This window comes from Antechinus flavipes, chromosome 2 (assembly GCF_016432865.1).
Source record: "Antechinus flavipes isolate AdamAnt ecotype Samford, QLD, Australia chromosome 2, AdamAnt_v2, whole genome shotgun sequence".
NCBI classification, from domain to species: domain Eukaryota; kingdom Metazoa; phylum Chordata; class Mammalia; order Dasyuromorphia; family Dasyuridae; genus Antechinus; species Antechinus flavipes.
Window position 1 is genome coordinate 492,092,170 of NC_067399.1, and position 25,964 is coordinate 492,118,133.

Sequence of the window (25,964 nt, forward strand, 5' to 3'; positions counted from 1 at the left end):
TTGCTATCTTTGGAATATATACTTGGTTGTTATATCTCAGGCTGGAGTATGTGTATGTATATATATATATATATATATATATATATATATATATTATATATATATATATGCTAAAAGTACTTTTAAAATCATAATTCCACATTATTTTGTACAATGGATTGATCAGTATAAAGCTGTAGTAATAGTGCATTTGTTTACCTATCTTTCCACAATTCTTTTAGCATTTATCATTTTCACTTTTTATCTTCTGCTGAGCAATGGCATTTAGGTGTTTTAGTGGATAGAACATTTGACCTATCCTCAGGAAGACCTGAGTTCAAATCCAGTCTCAGATACTTACTAACTGTATGACTCTGGGCAAGTTACTTAACTGTTTGCCTTAGTTTCTTCATCTGTAAAATGCAGAAGTAATTGGCAAATCACTCCTGTATCTTTGCCAAGAAAACCTTAAATGGAAGAGTTGGAGATGATGGAAACAACCAAAAATGACAATCAAATGTAATAATGCTTTGATATCACATCAGCATTGTTGGGAATTATTTTTTAATAAGTGGATGATAGTTGTACTTTTTTTCATTTTTCATTTTACTTATTAGGCAGCTAGTTGGTCTGGCAGAAAGAATGCTGGACCTTGAGTCAGGAAGACCTAAGTTCAAGTTCTCCCTCAGTTGCATACTAACTACATAGTTTTGGGCAAAACACTTACCCTCTCTTCATCTCAGTTTTCTCATTTGTAAAATGGAGGTGATAATAACACCTACCTCACCAAGATTGTTCTGAGAATGAAATGAGATCATTTATCGAAAGTGCTTTACAAACTCTAAAACACAATATTGAGTAATGATTAATAATGTAAAGTAGTTTTCCATATATTGTCTTGACTAGTAAAACATTTTATGAGCATTTTAAAATTTAGTAATTGAGAAATATGTGATGAGAGATCAGTACTGTTTCTGAAAGGGAAAACTGAAGCGAATAAACAAAAATTTATTTGACCAAGCTATTATAAAGATAAAAAGAAAACTGGAATACATCCTAATGTTCATTTCGTGTAAGCCTTATTGGAGCACAGCCCAGTGTCTCCGTGTTTTAAATTAAGTTGAATCATCATTATCAACAGTAACAAGCATTTTTGAGTGCCAACTATGTGTAAGGTTAAAAAATCTTGTCATAGTAATCATGTTGAAGATTTCACCATCATTCCTGTGTTTTAGGAGAAAATTGGAAGAAAAATCAGTGAGTTCTAATCAATCTCATGCTTTTTAAAAACATTTTTAGAAAATAAAAGTAGTAACAATTACATAGTAATAAGCTAAATAAAATGCTAATCTATTAATGAAACTGAAATAATAAATATATTCCTTTCTCCCTTAAGTTATTAGTTTTCCCAGAAGGCACCTGCACTAATCGTACCTGTTTGATCACTTTTAAGCCAGGTGAGTAAATGTTAATAATTCATTTTGACAAATAGGTATAAAATTGCCTGTAGGAGTATAGATTTTCAAGCTTGCATGGTTCTTAGTGATCATTTGGCCATCATTTCAAGGACAAGGAAATTGAAAGTCTATAACTTGATCAGCATTATATAGGTAAGTAATAAGTGACAGAGTCAGGATTCAACTAACTAAAAATCTTGAGTGTTTTCTACTATACTATGTTGCTACCTCAACTGATTTGGTGATTCCCCATGAAATAATGAAAACTAATAACTTTGAAAGCCTTTATAATTCTGATCAACACAATGATCAACTACAATTACAGGATGAAGTAGGCTTTCCACCTTAGGACAAAAAGAAGATAGATTCAGAATAAAGTTGGAAATATATTTTGGAGGATTTGTCCAGTGGGGGGGAGGGATTTTTTTTGCTTGTACATTTTATCAATGCGTTTTCCCCCTCTTTCTCTGTGGAATTAAAAGGGGAGAGAATGGGTAGAAAGAAGAGAATTTTTGTTGATTGAAAAAAATTAATTTTAAAAACTTCATGAAGTAACTATTGGGTATTTCTCTGAATATTTCTAGCTAGAAAAAGTTTTCAGACTTTGTAAAGGCACAGAATTTATTATTTTTTACGTCTGGTTCTTATGTTGCTGTTCTCTTCTCCCACTGGAGAAAGTCAGAATCTGGGCCCATAAATGATCATGCAGGGATCTCTATATAAATTCATAAACATGGAGCAATATGGAAAGAAAATCCAACAATTTGACAATTTCCTCAGTTTTGCTGAAATCCCTCTAAATATTCACTTGTTTTCAATAAGACTATGTTGTTGTTTAGTTGTGTCTGATTCTTCATGACCTATAGATTATAGTATGCCAATATTACCCATGAATTTTTATTGTCAAAAATACTGAAGTAGTTTGCAGTTTCTCCTACTCCTCTTCCTCCTCTTCCTCCTCCTTCTTCTTTTTTTTTTTTTTTTGAGGCAATTGGGGTTAAGTGACTTGCCCAGGGTCACACACCTAGGAAGTGTTAAGTGTCTGAAGCTCACTTTGAACTCAGGTATTCCAGACTTCAGGCCCATTGTTTTATCCACTGAATTAACTATTCATTAGCTACCTTATAAGACTATAACATTTATCAAGCTCTTTGGTATTCTATTTATTCACTTTGAGGGAAAACTATGAGGTCCAGCTGAGATTTCAACTACATAAAGAATTTCCTAATAATACAGATGAACCACTGGCCTATTGCTTACCGAGTCTGAGAGAGAGAAAGAGGGTGATAAGGTTAAGTGATTTCTCTGTGATCCACACATCCATAATGTCAGAAGAAGGCATTCTGTTTTTGACTTTGTTCTCTGGTACATCACATTGCTTCTCCACCATTTAAATGGTTTATTCTTTTCTTTGTTTTAACAGTTTTTGTTGATATAAAAGACAAATTGCCAAATTTCTTTGTGGTTTTAGGAGCCTTCATTCCAGGAGTTCCAGTGCAGCCAATACTGCTGAGATATCCAAATAAGTTGGTGAGCACTATAAATTACCAATGGAAGAAATTTCAAACATTTTAAACACTCAGAGTAGATTTTTGTGAGCTTCCCTAATATTTGAGTGGTTATTTGCCACAGATAGTACCAGTATCTCTAGAGTCACATTTTGCTCAACAGTTAGTTTTTAAAAGAGGAAATATATTTCCTTTGGATGATAGGTTCCCATTTGAATTTGGAGATGGGATGATGGGGAATATATAAGGGAATATTGTAGGCTCTGAGGATTAGATTTTTATTTTTAAATCAGAGGTGGTTTTCATCTTTTTGTTCTCTTAGAAGACCCTTAGTATACTTTTAGTTAAATAAAAAAAACCTACTTTCAATTCAGAAACTAGTTTTTCTTTCCTCTCTAGTCCACTGAAAAAAGGATATATTAATTAAATTCCATAAATTAGTGAAAAGTACATCTGATTGTAGGTTTGAATTGATTATGTTTTTATAATCTACATTCCTTCTCAGTATTTTATTTGTATTATCCTTTTTGAGAATTGTTTGAAATTTAATTTTTAATTTGAGCATGAAATTTAGTCATATATAAAATCACTTATTTCCCCCCTTCAAATAAGAGCCAAACATTTGTCAAAATGTCAAAGAATTTTTAGTGTAATTTATTTCCATATGGAAATAGATGATAACCCTTATGTAAATCACCATCATGTTTTTTAAAATTTGAATATTCTTAAACAATACAGTAATGAATTTAAATGCAAATAATTTTGTTTCCCTTCCACTTTAATCCCTCACTAACATTTTGAGTATTCTTTTTGTTTTAGGATACTGTGACCTGGACATGGCAGGGTTATACATTGTAAGTTGTGTATTGTGCTACAAATATCAGTATATATCAATTATTAGGGAAGGGAAAACAGATCTTTTAGGTCACAGAACTCTTCTTGTTCAGTTTGTATATTAGAGATTTGGGATTTTTTTTAGCTGATAAGTGAATGACAGTTCTTGGCAAAAAGTAGCCTTGTATATCAGATAAATCCTTGTGCTCTGGTACCTTGAATGCAAATTCTGAATAGTATCATGATGATCTTTGAAGATTGTCATTTCTGAATAAAGAGCTTGCTAGTTTATTTTTTAACTTGTTTAGTTTTATGTAGAAAAAAAATTCAGTGTAAGAGTTTTGCATTGCTTTGGGTTTAATCAGATTTACTGTGATCAGATAATGCTTCAGTTTTGAATTTACTGTTAGGAGCAGACTAGTCAATGACAACTTTAAATTTCTTAGGCACAGGAAGATAACTATATTATCAGCACTTGGCATAGTGAATATAAATTTATGTTGGATATTTGAAGATTCCAAATTTTGGTTTTGTTCCTAAATTAATAATCCTAAAATAAAATTAATATTTTAAAATGTTAAATGTCAACGGTTCTTTAAAAAAGTATGTCAGAAAAAAAGAGAATTTGTTTTCATTCTTATTAAATTAATTATGAAGTAATTTAAAACATTCTGTCAGTGTTTTTTTTCCTCACAAAGAATTCTTATGTTTAATTCACTGTTATTGAGTTCTGAGCCAGCTTGATGTTTGGTGACAGATATTGGAGGAACATTTATAATTTGAATATATCTTCATGATACATACTTAGTATGCACTATTTTATAACCTGTATGAGTATGTGTTTAACTGACATAATTTTACCTACATGATTAGGTAGGTAATGTTCTTAAATTAAATTAATTATTAACTTTTAATAATTATTATTAAATTAAATTAAATATTAAATTAAATTTAAATTAAAAATTAAATTTAAGCTTTTTAAGAATTTAAGAATTTAGAAATAGATGAGGGAAAAAATAATTTGGCCTTCAATGATAAGATATATATGCACATTGTCATAGAATTCAGTATTGCTGAGTATTTCGTTGTTTCTTCAGTCATAACTTCAATTTGTTGTGATAATCATTTTCTCCAATTTTTTTATATATCCCATTAAAATCATTAAAGGACAGCTAGGGGACAGTGAGTAGAGCTCTGAGGTTGGAATCCAGAAGACTGGAATTAAAATCTGGCATTAGACACTTATTGGTTGTGTGTCCCTGGGCAAGTCACTTAACTTTGTTCCTCAGTATCCTTTTCTATAAAAAAATCTGGAAAAGGAAATGGCAAACCATTCCAGTATCTTTGCCAAAAAAAACAAAATAAAACAAAACAAAAAAAACCCAAAACCCTAAATGAGATCACAAAAAGTCAGACATGACTAGAACAACTAAACAATAAAATATGTAAATTATAGGATATCCAAATGATACATACATATATAATAACCATATTTACCATAGTTTTCAAATAAAAAAAATTAGGATGTCTCATGATCTAGTTAAAAAGTATATATTATTTTCTTAAAATTAAGACTGTTGTAAAAGGTATTGAAAAGACATTGCATTACAGTAATTGGAGAGCTGACCTCAGAGTCAAGATGGTCGGAGTTCAAATATTATCCCCAGACATCTACTGTCTTTGAAATACTGGACAAGACATTTGGTCGTTCATCTTCTTAGTACCTCAGTCAACCAATTATTCTAAGGATAATAGTTGTTATTCTGCTTTATTATAGGAGGATTTGCTACCAAGAATTCCCTATGCTAAAGATATTAAAAATCAATACCTTCCTAAAGTCCCTCCCAAAAGTCATCATACCATAGAGTAGCATAGATATTTATTATAATGTTCTGCTCATATTTCAATTTGGCTGAAACAAACATATTTGTTTGGCTTTAGTTATTATTTTTGCTCATTTCATTTATGTTCTAATTTAGCAAGGAGATAAGTACAAAGCATATGGAAGAATAGAATCAAAGAAAACTTATCTTAAAAGCTGAATTCATTTGACTTCTCTAGGAGAAAAATAATCATTTGTCTATTCTGTATTTTTTAAATATATCACCATTTGTATATTTGCCAGAAAATACAGAAAAAAATTTTTAAAAGAGTAAGTAAAATCATGCTTGGAATCTTCAGAAAGCGAGTGGATGGTAGTGTACCTTGTGAAAATAGTTATATTTCTTGAGGATCTGTTTTTGGATCATTAAGAGTAAAAAGCAATTTCAAAGTAGCGAATGCCCAAAAATTAACAAGCAGAAATGTTAACTTTGAAATCTAAGGAGAGTAATTTTTGAATTCTACATGCTACTGCTTTTTTTTTTTTATTAGCAAACAAAATTAAGTATATTTCCTTGCTAGAAGTGGAAAGATATTTTCAGTTTTATCTGGAAATTATGAGAACTGAAAATTAAATGAATAATTTTTAATGAGACAGAGGGATAAGGATCAGCCTTATGATTTCATCAGCACTGGGAATACCCAGATAAGCAAGCTCCCTTTCCAGTACAGGTTGAATTGGCATTTTCTCTATAATGTATACTCTTAGAGAGTTGCCTCAAACACTTATAGGTTAAAGATTTGCCCAAGATTATAGAGCCATTCATTGTCAGAGGCAGCATTTAAACACATATCCTCCTAGTTCCATGTCAAGTTCTCTATCCAATGTGCCACATGGCCTCTCATATAATTAGATATGGAAGTGGTAAACCTCTTATTCCCTAGCTTCCTTTTTTTGATTTCTGCCTTAAAAAACAAACAAACAAATGCACTTGGCTATTTGGAGTAATATTTTTCACTGTGAGTAATTTTTCATCTCAAAAATATATAATATTTAAAAATATCAACTTGGTCTTTTTTGTTTTGAATAAGCATCTATTACACTACTTTGCACTCTTTAATTGAATCATATACATATATGTATATGTTTATACATATGCTTATATAACCAAATATATACTCTCATATCCATAGATACACATACTGGGTCTCCCTGTCTCACCTAGTGTATAAGTGTTTCCTCTTTAGCTGATATCATTACTGATGGGCTCAGAAGATGGATTTTATTCCATTTCAGATCTGAGTCAATTCATTCCTCTTTAAGCAGCATGGTGGACTCCTGGTCCCTGAGTCTCTGCATACGAGTGCTGGACTTAGTGTGGATACCCAATTGGCAAAACCCATTGCAGTTCAGAATTCTCAAGTTCAAGCATGGATCATGTATTTTTAAAAGACTTATAGATGAATGCTTTTATGAAAAGGTTAAAAAAGAGAGTGAAAAATACCATCTTTAAGGAATTAAGAAATTTGCTAGAAATCTCCTATTTCAGAACCAGTCTTTGAAAGATTTTAATCAATTTTAATGAAAGTCTTAATTTTGTTTTAAAGTAAAGCTTAGAACTTATCAGAATGCTGCTTGATATGCTACAAATGCTTCCTAATGGATATTAGCATTTGTAGCATATCATGCAGCATTCTAATATCCATTAGAAAAGATTAGAAGCTTAGAGTCATATTTAAGAGATCCTTTCTGTCTAATAGATCTTAAAGTGAAATCTTAAATAAATCCTTTTTGGAAAGATTTCAAATTTGAGATATAGTCTGCTGAGCTGTGAGACTTAAAAATATCTCACAATTTTAATTTTTGCTTAGCAAGAATGATCAACTTTCAGCCTGTAAGATGTTATTATGGAGCATTATCAGTAGAAAAGGAATATCTTTGAAAGTCAAATTGTATGTTGTTTGACACTATGGAAATGAAAAGAATAATTAATAACGTTAAATAATTTCTGTATTCTTGTATAAAGATGGCATTGTTTCTTTCCCCCTTCTCCAGCATTCAACTTTGCATGCTTACTTTCAGCCAGCTCTTCACAAAGGTAGAAGTTGAGGTAAGTTAATCAGAATTTAGATGTGAAATTTAGGATGAGGCTTACTGGTTTCCTCCTGGAATTTCCAAATTAAAGGCTCTTAACCTTTTATTTTTTTATGCTATGGACAGGTTTGGTAGTCTGAAGAATCCTCAGAATAATATTTTAAAATGCATAAAATAAAACATATAGAATTACAAAGAAAACTATGTTGAAATACAGTTATCAGAATTACAAAAGAGTTCTTAGATGTCCTGAAATTAAGAATCTATTTTAAGAACCCTTGTTCTAGGACCACAGATTTGGGTGTGTAACTCCTGACTGGTATGAAGTTACGATAGACCTTATACTTTTAAAAGTGGTTCCACCTTTCGATGAATTCTGCATTTAGACACAGGCTATAAGTTCCAATCTTAGAACCCTTCTTAGGAAAGACATTCTGAGTAATAGTAACCTCATTCTTCAATATAATAGGAAATTCAGCTATGCATTTGCATCCCAAGTCACACATAGAAATTGAAGCTACAAATATGTAATATTTTGGAATTTAGTTTATGAGGGAATAATTTTTTTTTGATTGTTAATTTTAGTTTTTGTTCCTTAGCCTTCCAGAAGTAATTCATTATTAACACAGACTGTTTAGGATTGAGCAAATTATAGTTAAAATGGATTTTCAATTGCAAAAGTTTGTATTTAATTTGAGTTAAATGTTTTTAGGTTTATTTAGTTTTGCTTTTTGGTTTGCTTAGAAAAGACACTGTTCTTTTCTTAATTATACTGTGCTTATTATTCCGAGTTTATGTAAGTACTGTTATTATTTTTAAATATTTTTATTATTGTAGATTTTTATTTTTTTCAAACTGAAACAAACACTACAGAATTGTAGAGTTGTCTATACCACAAAGGCAAACCAGACCTTTCTCGGATCCTGATGACATAAACCCAAATAAGGAAAACTCTAGCAAACAGATGGAGGAACAGTCATAGAACCATATTTTACCCTGATATACATAGCAGTGGTCAGCTTTGGATTGCAATAGAAGTATGCAAATTCCTCTTTTCTCTCATTTTAACCACTCTTGCCACATTTCCTCTATGTCACACAGCTATATTGTTTTCCTCTTTGTCTTTGCTTTTTTTTTTTTTTTTTTTTTTTTTTTTTTTTTTTGGTATAACAACATTATTTTAGCCAGACTTGTACTTGGTTAGTTAATATTTTTTGAAGGAAAGTATTTTCATTACTGTTTAACTTCAGAAACAGACTTTTGTTTTCCACCAATCTGACCTGAGTGCAATATGATTTAATGCATCAAAATTGTTCTAAAAGCAGATATATTAAGCAAGATGTTGGAAATTTGAAGACTTCAGTCTTAATGTGTATATTTTAGATTTATGGAATTTAGAATTTTGGTTTTATGAAACTACCTTTCATTCAAGGAGTCCTAGTTATTTTATTGACTTCTGAATGCTTTTAATTCCCCATTGTGCTTAAATATAGCTAAAAAGACCTACATTAAATGCTTATTCAAATTGCTTACTGGTTGTAGTTCATGGCCTTTGCTGAAGCATCCTGTTTTCTGCCTAGACTGAGGCATTCTAATTTAGGTTACTGCACAAATACTTTAGCCTTGCTTGTCTTGGTTTCTTCAGGATTTTTAAAATTTATTTTATCATTTAGTATATTTCAGATATTGTTATTAGATATTGCTAACTAAAAGAAGTAGAATTATCAATCTGCTAATATATCCACATTAAAATTAAAATTTGAGTACTTCATTAAGTTCTTTCTTCATTGCTGCTCATTAGTATGAATCATTAAAAACAGTTGCCCATTTCTATGCAACCTGTTACTGATGATTAATATTTACCCCTGGAATTTTGGAGATATTTCTTTGTTCTATTTTTATTCTTTCCCCCCACAAATTATTTATGTTACTTCCTCAGCACAGTTACGATTTTTTTTCAGCCACAACTCTGTAAAGGCCAGTTGATTATGATCTGCCTTAGTAATGAGTATCCATATCATACTAGATTCTTGTAATATTGAAATATTGTTACTTTTTCACTCTATCTGAAGTCACAGTAAGTTTTTAAAATGAGTATGAAAAGAGGGAGAGGATTTGAATTTTTTTAAATAACTTTTTATTGACAGAACATATGCCTGGGTAGTTTTTTACATTATCCCTTGCACTCACTTCTGTTCCGACTTTTCCCTTCCCTCTCTCTACTCCCTCCCCTAGATGGCAAGCAGTCTTATACATGTTAAATATGTTACAGTATATCCTAGATACAATATATATTTGCAGAACTGAGCAGTTCTCTTGTTGCACAGGGAGAATTGGATTCAGAAGGTAAAAATAACCTGGGAAGAAAAACAAAAATGCAAACAGTTTACACTCATTTCCCAGTGTTCTTTCTTTGGGTGTAGCTGCTTCTATCCAGTACTGATTAATTGTAAGTGAGTTAGATCTTCTCTTTGTCGAAGATATCCACTTCCATCAGACTACATTCTCATACAGTATCATTGTTGAGGTATATAATGATCTCCTGGTTCTGCTCATTTCACTTAGCATCAGTTCATGTATGTCTCTCCAAGCCTCTCTGTATTCATCCTGCTGGTCATTTCTTACAGAACAATAATATTCCATAACATTCATATACCATAATTTACCCAACTATTCTCCAATTGATGGGTATTCATTCATTTTCCAGTGAGAATTTGAATCTTAAAATAAAAAAAAAGAATGTTATTTTTTTTAATTAAACAAAGAAAAAGAAAAAATATATTCTTGTATAAATTTTCTGTATGCATCCTTTCACATTTACTCTGTCTTGAAAACCTAGGATTAGGTATTATAATAATATAGAGCATTTGTATATAGTATTTTAAACTTGATAAAGTACATTACATGCATAGACTCATCTGATCTTTATAATAACTTTGCCAAAGTTATAAAGAAGAAAACTGTCTCAGAGACTGTTAGGACTTGTTCAGTATCTCACAATGGAAGGTGGAATTTGTATTCATAGCTTTCTGATTCCAAGTATAGCACTCTTTCTACTGCTATAATGCCACTCAGATTTTCAGAATTTTGTGAATAGAAAATTATTATCTGTAGTTCAAGTTAACATTGAAGTTATATGTATTAAATATATTTTTATTTATTTTGTTGTTTCCCAATTTTATTCCCAATTTTTAAATATTCATTTAAAAAATTTTGAGTTTCAAATTCTCTTTCCTTCCCACCTCTCTCTTACCTCTTAAGCAATAATTATCACAGTTATCCATGTGAAATCATACAAAACACTTTTCCATATTAGATATGTTGCAAAAGAAAATACAACCCAAAAAGTGCAAGAGAAATTTTTTTTTAATTGCATTTTTCAACTGTTTATCAGCTCTCTCTCTCTGGAGGTGAATAGTATTTTTCATTTTGGGTCCTTTGGAATTGTCTTAATTATAATAGCTAAATCTTTAATAGTTGATCACCCTTACAGTAATTGCTATTACTGTCTACAATGTTTCCCTGGTTTTTTGACTTTCTCTTTCACCAGTCCCAAAAAAACCAGATGGTTTTTTTGAAACTATCCCCCTTTCCATTTCTTATAACACAATAGTATTCCATCATAATAATATACCATGACTTGTTTAATCATTCCCCAATTGATGAAAATTCCCTCAATTTCCACTTCTTTGTCATTACAGAAATATCTTTATAAATACTTTTGTACAGCTATATCCCTTTTCTTTGAACTACTTGGGATAAAGCTCTAATAATGGTTTGCTAAGTCAATAGGTATACACAGTTTTAAAGTCCTTTCAATGTAATTCCAAATTGTTTTCCAGAATACTTAGGCCAATTTACAGTTCCACCAACAGTGTATTAGTATTCCAGTTTTATTGCTTCTTCAGCATTTGTCATTTTGCTTTTCTGTCATGTTAGCTAATTTGATAGACATGAAGTGATTTCTTGGGCTTTTTAAAATTTTCATTTCTCTAAATAATAGTGATTTAGTGAATTTTTTCATATGAGTATTGGTAGCTTTTATTCCTTTTTTTTATAAAGATTATTTGTATCTTTTAACCATTTATCAAAAGGGCAATGGCTCTTATTTTTATAAATTTGACTCAGTTCTCTATATATTTGAGAAATGAGATCTTTATCAGAGAAACATGATGTAAATTTTCCCGTTTTTGAAAAAAAAAAGCTTTCCTTCTGATTCCTTCTGATCCTCCCTCTATTAGTTTTGCCTGTGACTGATAATATATTTTTAATTTAATTTAGTAAATATTGAACTTATATTATATGCCTGTCACTATGTGTAGGACAGCTAAATGATTCAGTGGACAGAGTAGTCATGCCTAGTGTCAGAAGACCTGAGTTCAAATCTAGACTCAGACACTAAGTAGCTTTGTGACCCTGGACAAGTCACTTAATTTCTATTTGTCTCAATCTACTTGAGAAGGAAACGAAAAACCACTCCAGTAGCCTTTCCAAGAAAATGCAATGGACAGTATGGTACACAGCGTTACAAAAACTCAGACATGACTGAATGACTTAATAGCAATAATCACTCTGCAAAGTGATATGAGGAATACAAAAGAATTATGTTACCTAATCCTTGTTCTCATGTATTTTTCTACCTTTATCTCCCCCCCCCCCCAATTTTTTAGGCAACAGAACTTAAATTAATTTTTTGTGGCTGTCATTTGCATTGACCATATTCCATACATAGTTGTGTTTGCCATGTGCTTTTATAACTTTTAGTAAAATGCTTCCTTTCTGTCAGTAAGAGTTAATAAACATTTATTAAGTAGCTGGTGTGTTACGGGCACTTTGCTGAGTACTGGACATACAAAGGGGAAAAAAGATAATCCTAGACCCCAAGGAGTTTAGTGTAGTTGGAAATAATTTTGCAAACAAGTTATGTGCAAAATAAATAGGAAAAATCAACAGAGAGAATGTATTAGAATTAAGGATTAGTCAGAAAAGGTTTCCTATAGAAGGTTTTATGGAATTAGACTAGATCATCCCTAAGTTCTCTTACATTGGTTATGAACCTGTTAAGTTAATGGTTCTCAAACATTTTTGCTCACTGCTCAGTATTCTTTAGTGTGAGGAAATCACAGTCCTCTGAATATTTAAGTTGACAATCTTACAACAGACTCGACATGTGACTTTTCTTCAATATGAGGAACATTTTTCTTTAATTCTTTATGAGTTTAAGATCTGATACGTTACATTAGTGAATACTTTTAATAGAAAAGTTTTATGTATTTTGTGATGACTTTAAAATATTTTGTATCCTAGTAAGAAAAATTTATATTAAATCAAACTATTTTACAATTTTACAAAATTTCTTTATCTATAATAACAACATCCACACTTTCTTGGCAGACAGCTCATATCATGGCTTCAAGTTACACAAAGTAAGATAGTTAATAAGAGAACATCTCAAATATTCAATAACTCTCTATTGATTACTCTCTAATTGATTACTGCAGAGGAGAAGCTGTATGTTAAATTAATGCACATATTACTGTGTATAGTTAGCTAGTTTCTATCTTGAGCTCCAGTATCACATCACCAGCTACCCATTGCACATTTAAAAGTGAATGTCCAGAAGGAATCTCAGACTCAACATGTCCAAAATAGATCTTTTCTTCCTTTCCTCTTCTATGCATTGAAATTCTGAGTACTACCAACCTTTTGTTTTTTATACACATGTGTATAAATATACATATGTACATTTATCTACATAAATACATTTATAGAAGAGACAACTCTTCTGATAAAATATCAGCTCCTTGGGAGCAAAAAAATTTCATTTCAGTTTTGTATCCTAATGCCTACATAGCACAGTGTCCAGAACATAGTAAATTCCAAATAAATGTTTGTTGGACATTTTTATTACTTTGCTCATGATAACAAAATTGCCTATGACAAAAAAAAAAGTCATACCTTCCTCCCTCCCGATAACTGAAGATAGAACTTGTTCGCTACTTTCTTGTAATGCATTTTAATGCAAATGCAGTCAAAACACATAGTCTTTAGAGACTATTTTAATTCCAACTTATTATAGGTATTAAAAATGATTTGTATGTATGTATATCCCCATATATACTCATATTTTTCTAAGCAATCGCCTTACAAAGGTTATAGTATATATTTAAAAGTGTGGGTGGTATTCTTAGACATTTTGGGGAGGACATTTCACCACCCAAAGAAACATAAGAACATTTTGTTATTCAAAGTGGGTGTGTTTTTTTTTTTTTTTCAACCAAAACTCAGGAAATTCGGATTTAGGAAAGGGCAGCATTTAATAATGTTTTATTCAATAGGTTCAGAAATATTTGGAAGTCCCAAAAGAGCTAGTTACTTGTAGAAGGCTCAAGTACATGTATAACTCTCTCTGTAGTTCATTTAATTTCCAAGGTACTGAATTGGTTTGTGGCTTTTGGCCTAGACGCTGCCTTTTGGGAGCTCTCCATCACACAAATGTAGAGAAATGTTCTGAAGTCTAGTTTATTTTAGAGTGTGCTCATGAAAAGCATAAGTGATATTATAGCTTAGTAGAAAGAACCTTAGTCAGAATATCAGCAGGCTTAGATTTTATACTTTTCAATGATTTTAACTAGCTTTGCTGTCCTGGGTAACACATTGCCACCCATGGAATATAAAATAAGGGAACTGAACTAGAGTATTATCAATCCCTTTCTGTGCTCTCAAGGAGTTCAGAGCATACCCAATTATGTTTAGCATCATCATAGGTGTGTCTCTTCTCTTGTTGAGAGGGCAGTGATAATTGTTTATGGATTTCTTCCTTCACTTTCCTCTGACTCTTGAAGTAAAAAGAAGAGTATAAGAGAGAAAACTTCATTTTAATCTATTACTCTTTTCCTCTTAATAGAAGGGAGATATTGCTAGCTATACTGTCTCTTAGATATAAAATGTGACATGCATAAAAAATACATTTGACGTATACTTATTGCTAAATGAATGAGAGATAGAAAAGACCCCAAAAGTAGAAGAAAAGGAAGTGCATTGTTTCATAAAAGTAGAGAGAGAAGGAAAATTTAAGACGAGTGTATTAAAAAGTTTACATAGATAAAGGAGAAAGATTGAAAAAATGCCATAAGATTTAGGTATTTAGTTAACCTTGGAGAAAATGTTGGTAGTGTGATGGTGGTACAATCGAAGTTTCAAGGGGTTACCTTCATATTCATATTCAGGGTATGCTGTAGTCAATCCTGCATATACCATTCCAAGAGTATCACCTCTTCGTTATAGTATACTTTTGCTCCCATCAGGTTGTGCTAATCAGCCTCAAACACACACACACACACACACACACACACACACACACACACACACACAACTTATTTGTTTTTGTACCCACACATATGTAACATATATGTATTATATACAAAATAAATAAAAGGAATTTCTTTTGGAGGGGAAAAATACTGGAAACTAAAACAGCCAGATATTGGAGATGGCCCCAGATACAGTGAGAGACCCTCCTCCCCTCACTCCCACCTCTGGCCTTTTTAAGCTATGGTTTTCAAAAGGTCTTAATTTGACAGGAGACCACACCTATTTAGTGATTAAGGCTAGTCATAAACTGAAGCAAAGTATGACCTCTTTCACCTGATCAGAAAAAAAAAAAAAAAAAAAAACCTAAATAAGTAAATCTGGGAGGGGTTTCTGGGTTTCTGGCCAAAAATTGGTGAATCAGACCAATGACTACTTGGGGCTTGGCCTGGAACTCATTGTTGGCCAGTCTATGAGAATCTGAGTGGTTTTGGTTTAAAATATGGTGTTTAAGAAAAAAAAAATCTAGAGAGTAAACCCCGAGATATTTTGGGAGAGGTCAGAGATTCAAAAGGAAAAAAAAGAAAAGTATGATACCCTGTGCAGACAGAGAAAGGGAAGGGAGAGAGGAAAGTGAGAGAACAGAAGGAGAAAGGGAGGTGGGGAAGAAAGAGAAGAAAGAAAAAGAGGAAGGGAGGGAAGAAAGGAGGAAGTTTCCTAACTGACTAGTTCCAGTTGGGTTCCAAGTAGGGTAGCTCTACACACAGAGATTGTTGTTTGTCCTTCATTCTCAAAGAGGACCATGTCATAAGGGAGATGATTCTATGGCATGAAAGTGAATTGAATTTAAGTGAGGGAAGACTCTATAGAAATAAAGGGAATGTTCCTTAAAATGATAAGCATGTAACAGAGATAAGCTACAAGTCTTCCTAGTAATATCAGGGGTGAAGCAAGGATGCCCATTACTTCCATTGTTATTCAATATGTTATTAGAAATAAGTAGTAATAAGAAAAGAAAAAGAAATTGAAGGAATTAGAATAGACAACAAGGAAACAAAACCATTATTCTTTGCAGATGATAAGATGTGTAGGCAATCAACTAAAAACTAACTGAAATAATTAACAACTTGAGTTATGTTATAGGATATAAGATAAAAACACATAAATCACCAACATTTCTTTATATGACTAATAAAGTCCCACAGAAAGAGAAAGAGAAATTCCATTTAAAAATAATTGTAAATAATATAAAATGCTTGGGAGTCTACCTGCCACGACAAACCCAGGAATTATATGAACACAATTATAAAATGCTTTTCATACAAATAAAATCAGATCTAAACAAATAATAGATAAAAAGTCAATTGCTTATGGGTAGGCCAAGTCAATATAATTTTTAAAAAAATGAGAATTCTGCTTTAGCTAATTTACTTAGTGACATATCAATCAAACTAACAAAAAATTATTTGATAGAACTAGAAAAAAGAAAAACAAAATTCAACTTGACAAACAAAAAGTCAAGAATATCAAAGGAATTATTTAAAAAAAAACACAAAGATAGACTAGCAAAACCAGATTTCCAACTATATCATAAAATAGCAATCATCAAAGCTATCTGGTATTGACTAAGAAATAGCATGGTGGATCAATGCAATACAGGTACATAAGACCCAGTGATCAATGATCATAGTAACCTAATGTTGAATAAACCCAAATTTCCCAGTTTTGGGGATAAGAACTCACAATTTGATTAAAATTGCTAAGAAAACTGGAAAACAATAGGACACAAAATAGAAATAGACCAGTCTCATGCAATATACCAAGATAAGGTCAAAATTAGTACATGATTTTGATATATAATGTGACACTATATAAATTAGAAGAGCAAGGAATAGTCCATCTGTCAAGTCTCTGGGGAGGTGAAGAATCGATCAAACAAGAGAATTACAAAATGTAAAACACTCATTTTGTTTATATTAAATTAAAAAGCTTTTGTACAAACAAAACCAATGCAACCAAGATTAGAAGCAAAACAGAAATCTGGAAACAATTTTGACAGCAAATGTCTCTGATAAAAGTCTCATTTCTCAAATATATAGAAACTGAATCAAATTTATAGGAATACAAGCCATTCCCCAATTGACAAATGTTCAAAGGATATGAACAATCAGTTTTTAGATGAAGAAATCAAAGCTATGTATAGGCATATGAAGAAGCACTCTAAATCACTTTTGATTAGAGAAATAGACATTAAAAAAAAAGTCTGTGGTACCATCTCGTGCCTAGCAGAGTCATTAATGACAAAAAAAGCAAAATGATAAATATTGGAGAGGATGTGGAAAAATTGGGACATTATTGCACTTTTGGAGGAGATGTAAACTGATCCAACCATTGTGGAGAGTAATTTGGAATTATGCCCAATTATTATGCATTCTCCTTTATCTAGCAATACCATTATGAGGTCTATATTCCATAGAGATTTTTTTAAAAAAGGGAAAGAGATCCTTACATGTACAAAAATGTTTATAGCAGACCTTTTAAGTTTTAGCAAAATATTAGAAAGGATTGCTGAATATTATAATCAACATTGCCTCATAAAGCATTAGCCCTAGAAGAAGTGACTTCTTTGATTTCCCATTTTTTTTTTTCATTAAGGGTAGCTAAAAATCTTCAGATATTTAACTATAAAATTTATTCATTTTATTCCTTTGAATTCTTTTTAAAAAAATTTCCAAGAGTAAAATGCCATGTTAATATTAAGATAATTAAAATTGCTACATGAGTAAATATTAACTATGCAAATAGGGACCCAGCTAACTCATATTTCACTAATGTACCAGACACTTTATTAGGCAATATTTTCAATGCAAAGTATAACTGACTACATATAAGAAAGAATGCTATATGCCTATTTAATTTATAAGATTGATTTATAATGATTTATTCTAGCATTTGTAAATTCAATTCTTTAGTCATTTAATTTTTTTATCATTTTGTATTGTTAACACATAATTATAGGTAGTTTTCTTGGATTTTAATACTGAGCAATTATAAAAGATTCCAGTTATGTTGAAAAAAAAGAGAAAATATTAGTGTTTTTTGGAAAATACGTACTTGAACAGTTAGTTTGAAGTGAAGTGAGCAAAACCAGGAGAACACTGTACATAATAACAACAACATCGAAAGGATTATCAACTGTGAAAAATTGAGCTACTTTGATTCAGACAATGATCCAAGAAAATTCTAAGGGAACCATAATGAAAAATACTATTCACTGCCAGAGATAAAACAGATAAATTCTGAGTACAGATTAAAGCATATTTATTCTATTTTCTTTTTTTCTCTATGTGTATATATTTTGCAATATATTTAGAATGGAAATATTTTACATGACTTCACATGTATAATTTTTCTTCTTAAGAGGTGGGAAGAAGAGAGAAAGTTTAGAATTCCAAATTTTAAATAAATGAGTATTAAATTTTTTTACATATAATTGGGAAATACTTAACAAAATAAAAATATTTTAGAAAGAAAAAAGCTAGTTTTTTTGAAGTTAAGAAGGGACCCCAAAAGATTGGGGGTCACAGACAGGTGTCACAAGGTATCTCAAAAAATTTTGCAGGAGCAGGTAGATGGTGCAGTGTATAGAACACCAGCTTGAAAATCAGGAGTATCTGAGTTCAAATCTGACCTCAGATACGTAACACTTCCTAGTTCTGTGACCCTGGGTAAGTCACTTCACCCCAATTGCCACAGCAAAAGGAAAAAAAAAGAGAATTTGCAAGCTTTAACCCACCCCCAAATTAAAAGGCAAAATTTATTGTAAATTGTAACACCACTGGAGTGGTCTAAATTCCAAGAGAATTTAGCAAAGAAACAGAAGCAAAGAAACACATTTATCTAGTTCTTCATGTTATTGATATGCTAATTTTATGACCCAGAGGTAGGATCAAGAAGTGATCTCTGTAATTTGGTTATCACTGACCAAAAGACAATAATGTTTATTGACAGACAGATTGTTAGAATAATAGGATTCTCAGGGAGTGGGAGACCTCAAGATCAGAGATTCCAAAGCCAGAAGATTTAAAATTACTACTTATTGTTGGAACAGAAGCACCCTAAGGTGCTTAAAATTTTTGCTGTCTCTCCTAGAAGCTATATTTTGCTATTTGGGAGATTTGGAGACCTCTAGTGGATTAATTTATAGAAAGATGACAAAATGTGAGCTGAAAACAATCTTGGAGTCTATATTTATTAAGAGAATAATAGAAAAGAATAATGAATATAACCTTTATGCTTCAATAACAGCAAAAAAAAAAAAAAAAAGTCTGTCTTTTACCCTCTCATATGGTGGTATGTGGAATTAACTGAGTGAAGACCTCTCATGGGAATACAGCTTTAAACCATACCTTAATTGTGACTTGAGACTTTATAATAACCAGTAGAGCTATAGCAAAATTCATTGTCTTGAATGAACATTCCCCTCCTATTTCCCACCATCTCTTATTTTGTATTAAAATACTTCTTTTAAAGGTAATTATGGCTTTGAATTCTTTTATCCCAGAATATCTGCTTTACGAATCTCAAGTGAAGTAAAGTTTAAAAAATGTATGCTTCAGTCTATATTCAGACACAATCAATTCTTTCTCTGGGCATGTATAGCATTTTTCATCATAAGTCCTTTAACGTTGTCTTGGATCATTATAGCTGAGGACAGCAAAATCATTATTGCTGTTGCCTTTGACACAGTACATTTCCCTTTTGAGTTCATGAAAATCTTTCCAGTTTTGTTTTTTTGTTTTTTCTGAGAGCATCCTACTCATAATTTTTATAGTACAATGGTATTCCATCATAATATACTATAATTTATTCAGGCACTCCCCAGTTGCATGGGTATCCTCTCAGTTTTGAATTCTTTGCCCTCCCAAAAGAGCTTCTATAAATATTTTTGTACATATAAGTCCTTTCCTATTTTATCCCTTTCGAGATACATGCCTATAGTAGTGGTATTGTAAGTCAAAGGGATTTTTTTTAGCCTTTTGGGCATAGTTCCAAATTGCTCTCCAGAATGGTTGAATCAGTTCACAATTCCATCAATAATGCATTAATATTTCATTTTCCCCATATTTTCTCCAACATTTCTCATTGTCTTTTTTCTGGCCATTAGCCAATTTAATAGGTTGAGGTAGCATCTTAGAACTGTTTTAATTTGCATTTTTCTAACCAATAGTGAGTCAGAGTGTTTTTTTTTTTAAAATATGGCTATAAATAGCTTTGATTATTTCTTTTTTTAAAAAAATAATAGCTTTATATTTTCAAAATATATGCAGATAGTTTTCAACATTCACCCTTGCAAAACTTTGTGTTTCAATTTTTTTCTCCCTGTTTCCCCTTACTCTCTTCCCTAAACAGCAAGTAATCCAATATATGTTAAACGTGCAATTCTTCTATACATATTTCCACAATTATCATATTGCACAAGAAAATATATTCTAAAATGAAAAAAAATGAGAAAGAAAACAAAAAACATAGCTTTGATCATTTCATTTAAAACTGTTCATGTCTTTTGAACGTTTATCATTGGGGGAATGGCTCTTATTTTTTATGAATATGACTAAGTTCACTATATGTTTGAAAAATGAAGACTTTATCAGAGAAACTATCTTCAAAATTCTTTTCAAAATTACCATTACTAAGTGTATTTTCCCCCTCCCAGCCTCATTTATTCTATTCTTTCTTTCCTTTCATTCTATCCTTCCTCAAAAATGTTTTGCTTTAGACTACTCCCTCCCTCAATCTGCCCTCTCTTCTATGGTCCTCTCCTATTCTCTTCTCCTTCTACTTTCCTGCAGGGTAATCTAGATTTCTATACTCAATGAGTGTGTTATGCCTTCTTTCAGCCATTTCTGATGAGAATAGCACTTTGTAAATCTTAAAGCACTATATAATTGCCGGCAATATGGCAGCAAAATCTGGCTATTCAATATTAAAGAAAATACAATTCATTATAATTTAATGGACTTGGAATCAAGAGCTGAGGTGTAGTCCTGGACCTGTCATTAACTACCTCTTTGATCTTAAATAAATCATGGCCCCTCTTTGGACCTCAGTTTCCTTATCAGTAAAATGAAGGGGTGGATAATGTATTTCCCAAGGTGCCTTCTGACTTTATCTTCCTCTGACTCTGGAAAACCATATAAATAAAAATAATGACAGTTTAAATGAAAAACTAAAACCTATCTTTTTCCTAATACCAATGATTTCCTTTTGGTCCTTTCCCAGAGAAGTCATCTGTTCCATTCTCCTTTCTTCATAGAGCCAGAAGAGGAAGGGTGAGCATATTCTTTGCTCCCCAATATTCCTCCAAATCAGAGGTTATTTAGACTTATTTTGTACTTAGAGCCTAGTGTTTGGCAGTCTGTGAAGCCTGTGTACTTCTCAGATAATGTTTTAGGTACATAAAATAATTTTTAAAAAATATAAGGTCACAAAGAAACCCAATTCTATCGAAATATAACCATTAAAACAAAAAAATCCATTGACCATAGTTTAAGAGCTCCTGCTTTTAAAAATTGTTTAAATCTTTTAGAAGTCTATATTATCCATTTACATAGCTTTTCCCTCATGTTTATCACCACTGCCTGCTGTCATATTAGGTAGTCTCCCATTTTTCTCAAATATGTTAGCCTCTACTCAGTCTTCCTTTTTTCCTTTTTACCTCAACTGCTGCCATCATATACATTGGCTTTAAGATAATTTTTTAAAAAGGCCACATTTATATTCCATTTGACACTTAAAAGCCTGTTTCTTGACTCATTCGGTTGTTCTTTCTATTAAAGCTTAGTCACTGATTTATTGATACTTCTCTTATCATCCTTTCAACATAGGATCTCCACCTTCACAACATATCATCCATTCACTAGCACGCCATTCAATAGACGTAATCAGTTGGAATTGATCTTGCACTATTAAACTTATGCTTTAAAAAAAAAATCCCAGGCTGACTTCCTTCATTCAATAATTATTCCATAATTGCCAGAAAATTGCTAGTAAATGTTTTTTGAATCAATGAGTAGAAAGTATAGAATGTGAGAAAATAAATGTTAAAAAAGAAACTTAAATGATGCAAGTAATGTTTCCAGCTAGATGGAGTTGAAAGACTGGACTGAAAGAAATGAGCAGATACTGAGAAGCTAAGATAATTTTGACAATGATTCTTAACCTATGTGATTTTCCTTATTGAAATTTGTCTTCCAGTTTATGCCTGTTCATGTTCCCAATGATGAAGAAAAAAGCGATCCTGTTCTTTTTGCCACTCATGTCCGGAACATTATGGCAAAGTAAGTGTCCATGCAAAGCTTGAGGACACAAGGAGAAAGTAGATAGATAGATAGATAGATAGATAGATAGATACTATATACATATAGAGATAGATACATACATATACATATCCACACTTACATACCCTAGCCACCCACACCCACCCACCCATACATAGAACAACATGCATAGATATATCTATATACATAGTATTTTTTTCAGATGGTCCCTTATGCTTCATAATCCTTATAAAGAAGATTAAAATAAGTTATTCTACATTTCCCTTGCATGTTCATTAGTCTTTGTCATACCTTTCAGTGTCCCAAGGATAATAACTGATTATATCATCAGGAGCCTATAAAATTTCAATAATAGTTCTGTAGGGTCAGGGATATGTTGATAGATGTTTAACAACTAACTCTACAGGGAAAAAAAAGCATGCAGGATACACTTTTAAGCTTGATCTACATTATTTACATTTTATCTGTCGCTTTCTTAAGTCTAGAAAATCAATAAAATAATAAATCAAGCTCTAATTCTAGCATTTGCTAATTTCTGACATATAAATGCTCACACTGAAAATGTAATAATTAAAATTTGCTGTATTACACCACTTACCACTTGCATGGGGTGGACATCAAGTGAGCTATTTTTCAAGATAGTGTGTTTTGTGATCATTTGAGAATAATCTTTTTAGATGATCTGAGAATATATTCATTTTATTTTAGGAAGTCTAGGAGAGATGTTACATTAGTTTGAACTATAAAACTAAAGAGATGAAAGTCTGAGAATCATGCATAACTTCAGCAATTGGAAATTATAATGAACAAATGTATCCTTTCAGTTAAAAGAGAGAATAGCTAACATTTAAAAGGGGCTTTAAGAGTTGCAAAGCACTTGGTTTATTATTTCACTAGATCCCATTTCATAGCCTAAAATGTCCACTGGAATAATTTCAGTTCTGATCATTCAATCAAGAGTAGGATTATTTGGATACTATATTACATAAAGAAGAAAATCCCACATTGCACTTGTATGTTATCTCATTTAATTTTCACAACACCTCTGTAAAGTAGGTACTATTGTTGTCACTGTCTTACACTTAAGGAAAAGACTGAGAGAAGTTAAGTGACTTGATAAGAATCACAGTCAGTACTTGTCTAAAGCAGCATTTTAGTTGGTCTTCCTAATAAGGCTGGCATCAATTACTGAACCACATAGCTTCCTTCATAAGAAAAAAGTGGAAAAAACTTTTGCACAAATATCTTTGATAAAAGTTTGCTAGCCAGATATAAAGGTAATTTAAACAATTATATAAGACCAACAACTAATAGAAAAGTAAATAAAATAAAAACAAAATAAAATAAAAATAAAAACCAGACAGTTTTCAGAGAAGGAATGGAAACTTCCAACAAGTCAAAATTTTTAAAAAGTTGCAAATTTCTAATAGAAAAAATTCAAATTATTAAAACTTAGTGGGTCTCTTTCACATCCTTCTAACTAGCAAAGATATTAAAAGATGGAAAAAGTAAATGTTGGAGGGGCTACAGGAAGACTGGTACACTAATTTTATGTTTAGTGGAACAGTGCAGTAGCACAATCAGTGGAAAATTTTGAGTTTTCCTGAAATTCCCAGATTTGGATTAATTACAATATTTGATCTTGGTCCCAGAGAAAAGACAATGAACCATTTAACTCTTCCTGCTCTTGATAGCTGGATTATGAATACAGAATATGGACATGAGTCAGATAAAGTCCTTTGGTCAATTAGTTTTGCTTAATGTTTTCTATGTTACAAAAATGTTCATTGGTAATTAGTAATTATGGATATAAACAGTAAGTATTGTGTAAAAAGTGCATCAATAAAGCAAAAAAAAATGTAGGTATTATAAGATAAAGAAAAAGGTAAGAAAATAATGGGGGGGGTATTTTTGTGTTTAGCTGAAACCATACCTCATCAATCTGTAGATAATAAAAATATTATTTTGGCTAGAGAGAGAGTAGAGGAAAATTGTATAAATATTTGGCAAATATTTCTCATAGTAGTTTTGTTAACTAGTATACATATTATAATTATACTTTAAAAACCCACCACCTTCTATCTTAGTTCTGTGTTTCAAAACATTTTTCCATGAGTTTTTTCTCTTGTCTCTTCATACTAACTTTATGCTCAGAACTAAAGAAAAAAAAATTAGTTAGAATCTACATCAAATGGGTACACTTAAAAATTATTAATAAAAGTGATTTTTTTCACGTTTGCGATAAGAATATAGAGGCTCATGCCTTATATTTCTTTTTTTTTTCCTATCCACATTTTACAAGTAAGTTTTTTTCCCTTTTATTTTAGGTTAATTTATCATTTCAATTTATTATCCTTTCTCTAGAGTACTTGTTCATGGTATTATGTTTGTAAACTTTTTCATGCTATTTGAATTTTAAAATAATTTTTATTAAGTATTATAAATTTGGTATCAAACATCAATGCAACTAATTTAACTTGCTTAGCATCTTTTTTAAACTTTTAAATTAATTGATTACATTATAAGAGGCAGTATGACATGGTGTTAGAGTATGAAGGTTAGAGTATGAATACTCTTAATTTAAGTCCAGATTCAGACGTATTGGCTATGATCCTGGTCTTCAAATTAATCCTCCAAAATAGGAAGGGCAGGTAACATTATTCCTATTTTACAGATGAGCAATCTAACATCCTCAGGGATAAAGTGGCTTTCTCAGTCACTCTGCTGAATAGCATTAGAGTTGTGATGGAAATAACTCACATCCCTTGATTTCCAGTTTTGTGTTTCAATCATTTGTGCTCTAAAAAATAAATAAATAAAATTTAAAAATGCCCACTCTGTTATATAGACACAACCATGTAGAGATTAAATACATTTTTAAAAAAGTTCAATGATTAAGTAGTTAAAATTGGGCTCTTTGGCAGAAAAACAAAACAAAACAAAACAGAGCTATCATTATAAATAATAATAAGTACTGTTGTTACCTGATCAGTTCAAGCTTAGTAAAAAAATAAAAATCATCATTTGAGAAATCATTTGAAAATCAATGTTTTACTTTTTCTTTAGTGCTTTAGGAGTACCTGTTACTGACCATACTTATGAAGATTGCAGATTGATGATTTCAGCTGGACAACTTACATTACCTATGGAAGCTGGTTTGGTGGAATTTACTAAAATTAGTCAGAAATTGAAGTAAGTACATATTAAGTTGAATACTGTGTTTTCATCATATATGTTTCTATTAAAGTTATAAAGACTTCTCTTTTGGTTATTCAGTTTTCCTATTTGGAGTTCTAAAGCTGACTTACATTGGCCTAGTGATGCCAAGTCTTCATATCATCTACTTTTTCTCTGGTAATTAGCCTTGTGAGCAATCTAAAAATAGTAGGTCTGCATAAACACAATTCCATTGTTACTATTAGAAGTAATTTCTTGGCATATGTACATATTTTTAATGATGGATCATGTGCAGGAGAGTGCATCAAGATGATAGAATAGTCCTACAGAACTTGTTGATTTGTTTTAACATTAAGTAATTCATGATAACCAGAAACTTTATAGGATCATTCAGCCTTACTGCATCATTTCAATAATGTCTGATTCTTCATGATTCCCTTTT

General features: G+C 31.3%; 1 protein-coding gene across 1 annotated transcript in view; it reads left to right on the plus strand.

Moving 5' to 3' along the window:
- Positions 1 to 25,964, plus strand: part of LPCAT2 (lysophosphatidylcholine acyltransferase 2) — a 76,837-nt gene that overhangs the window by 13,870 nt on the left and 37,003 nt on the right. Inside the window, exons 5-10 of the mRNA XM_051979865.1 lie at positions 1,376 to 1,436; positions 2,908 to 2,966; positions 3,764 to 3,798; positions 7,656 to 7,710; positions 22,263 to 22,345; positions 25,412 to 25,537. Of these exons, the coding sequence (XP_051835825.1) occupies positions 1,376 to 1,436; positions 2,908 to 2,966; positions 3,764 to 3,798; positions 7,656 to 7,710; positions 22,263 to 22,345; positions 25,412 to 25,537 (419 nt within the window). The remainder of the gene's footprint in view (positions 1 to 1,375; positions 1,437 to 2,907; positions 2,967 to 3,763; positions 3,799 to 7,655; positions 7,711 to 22,262; positions 22,346 to 25,411; positions 25,538 to 25,964) is intronic.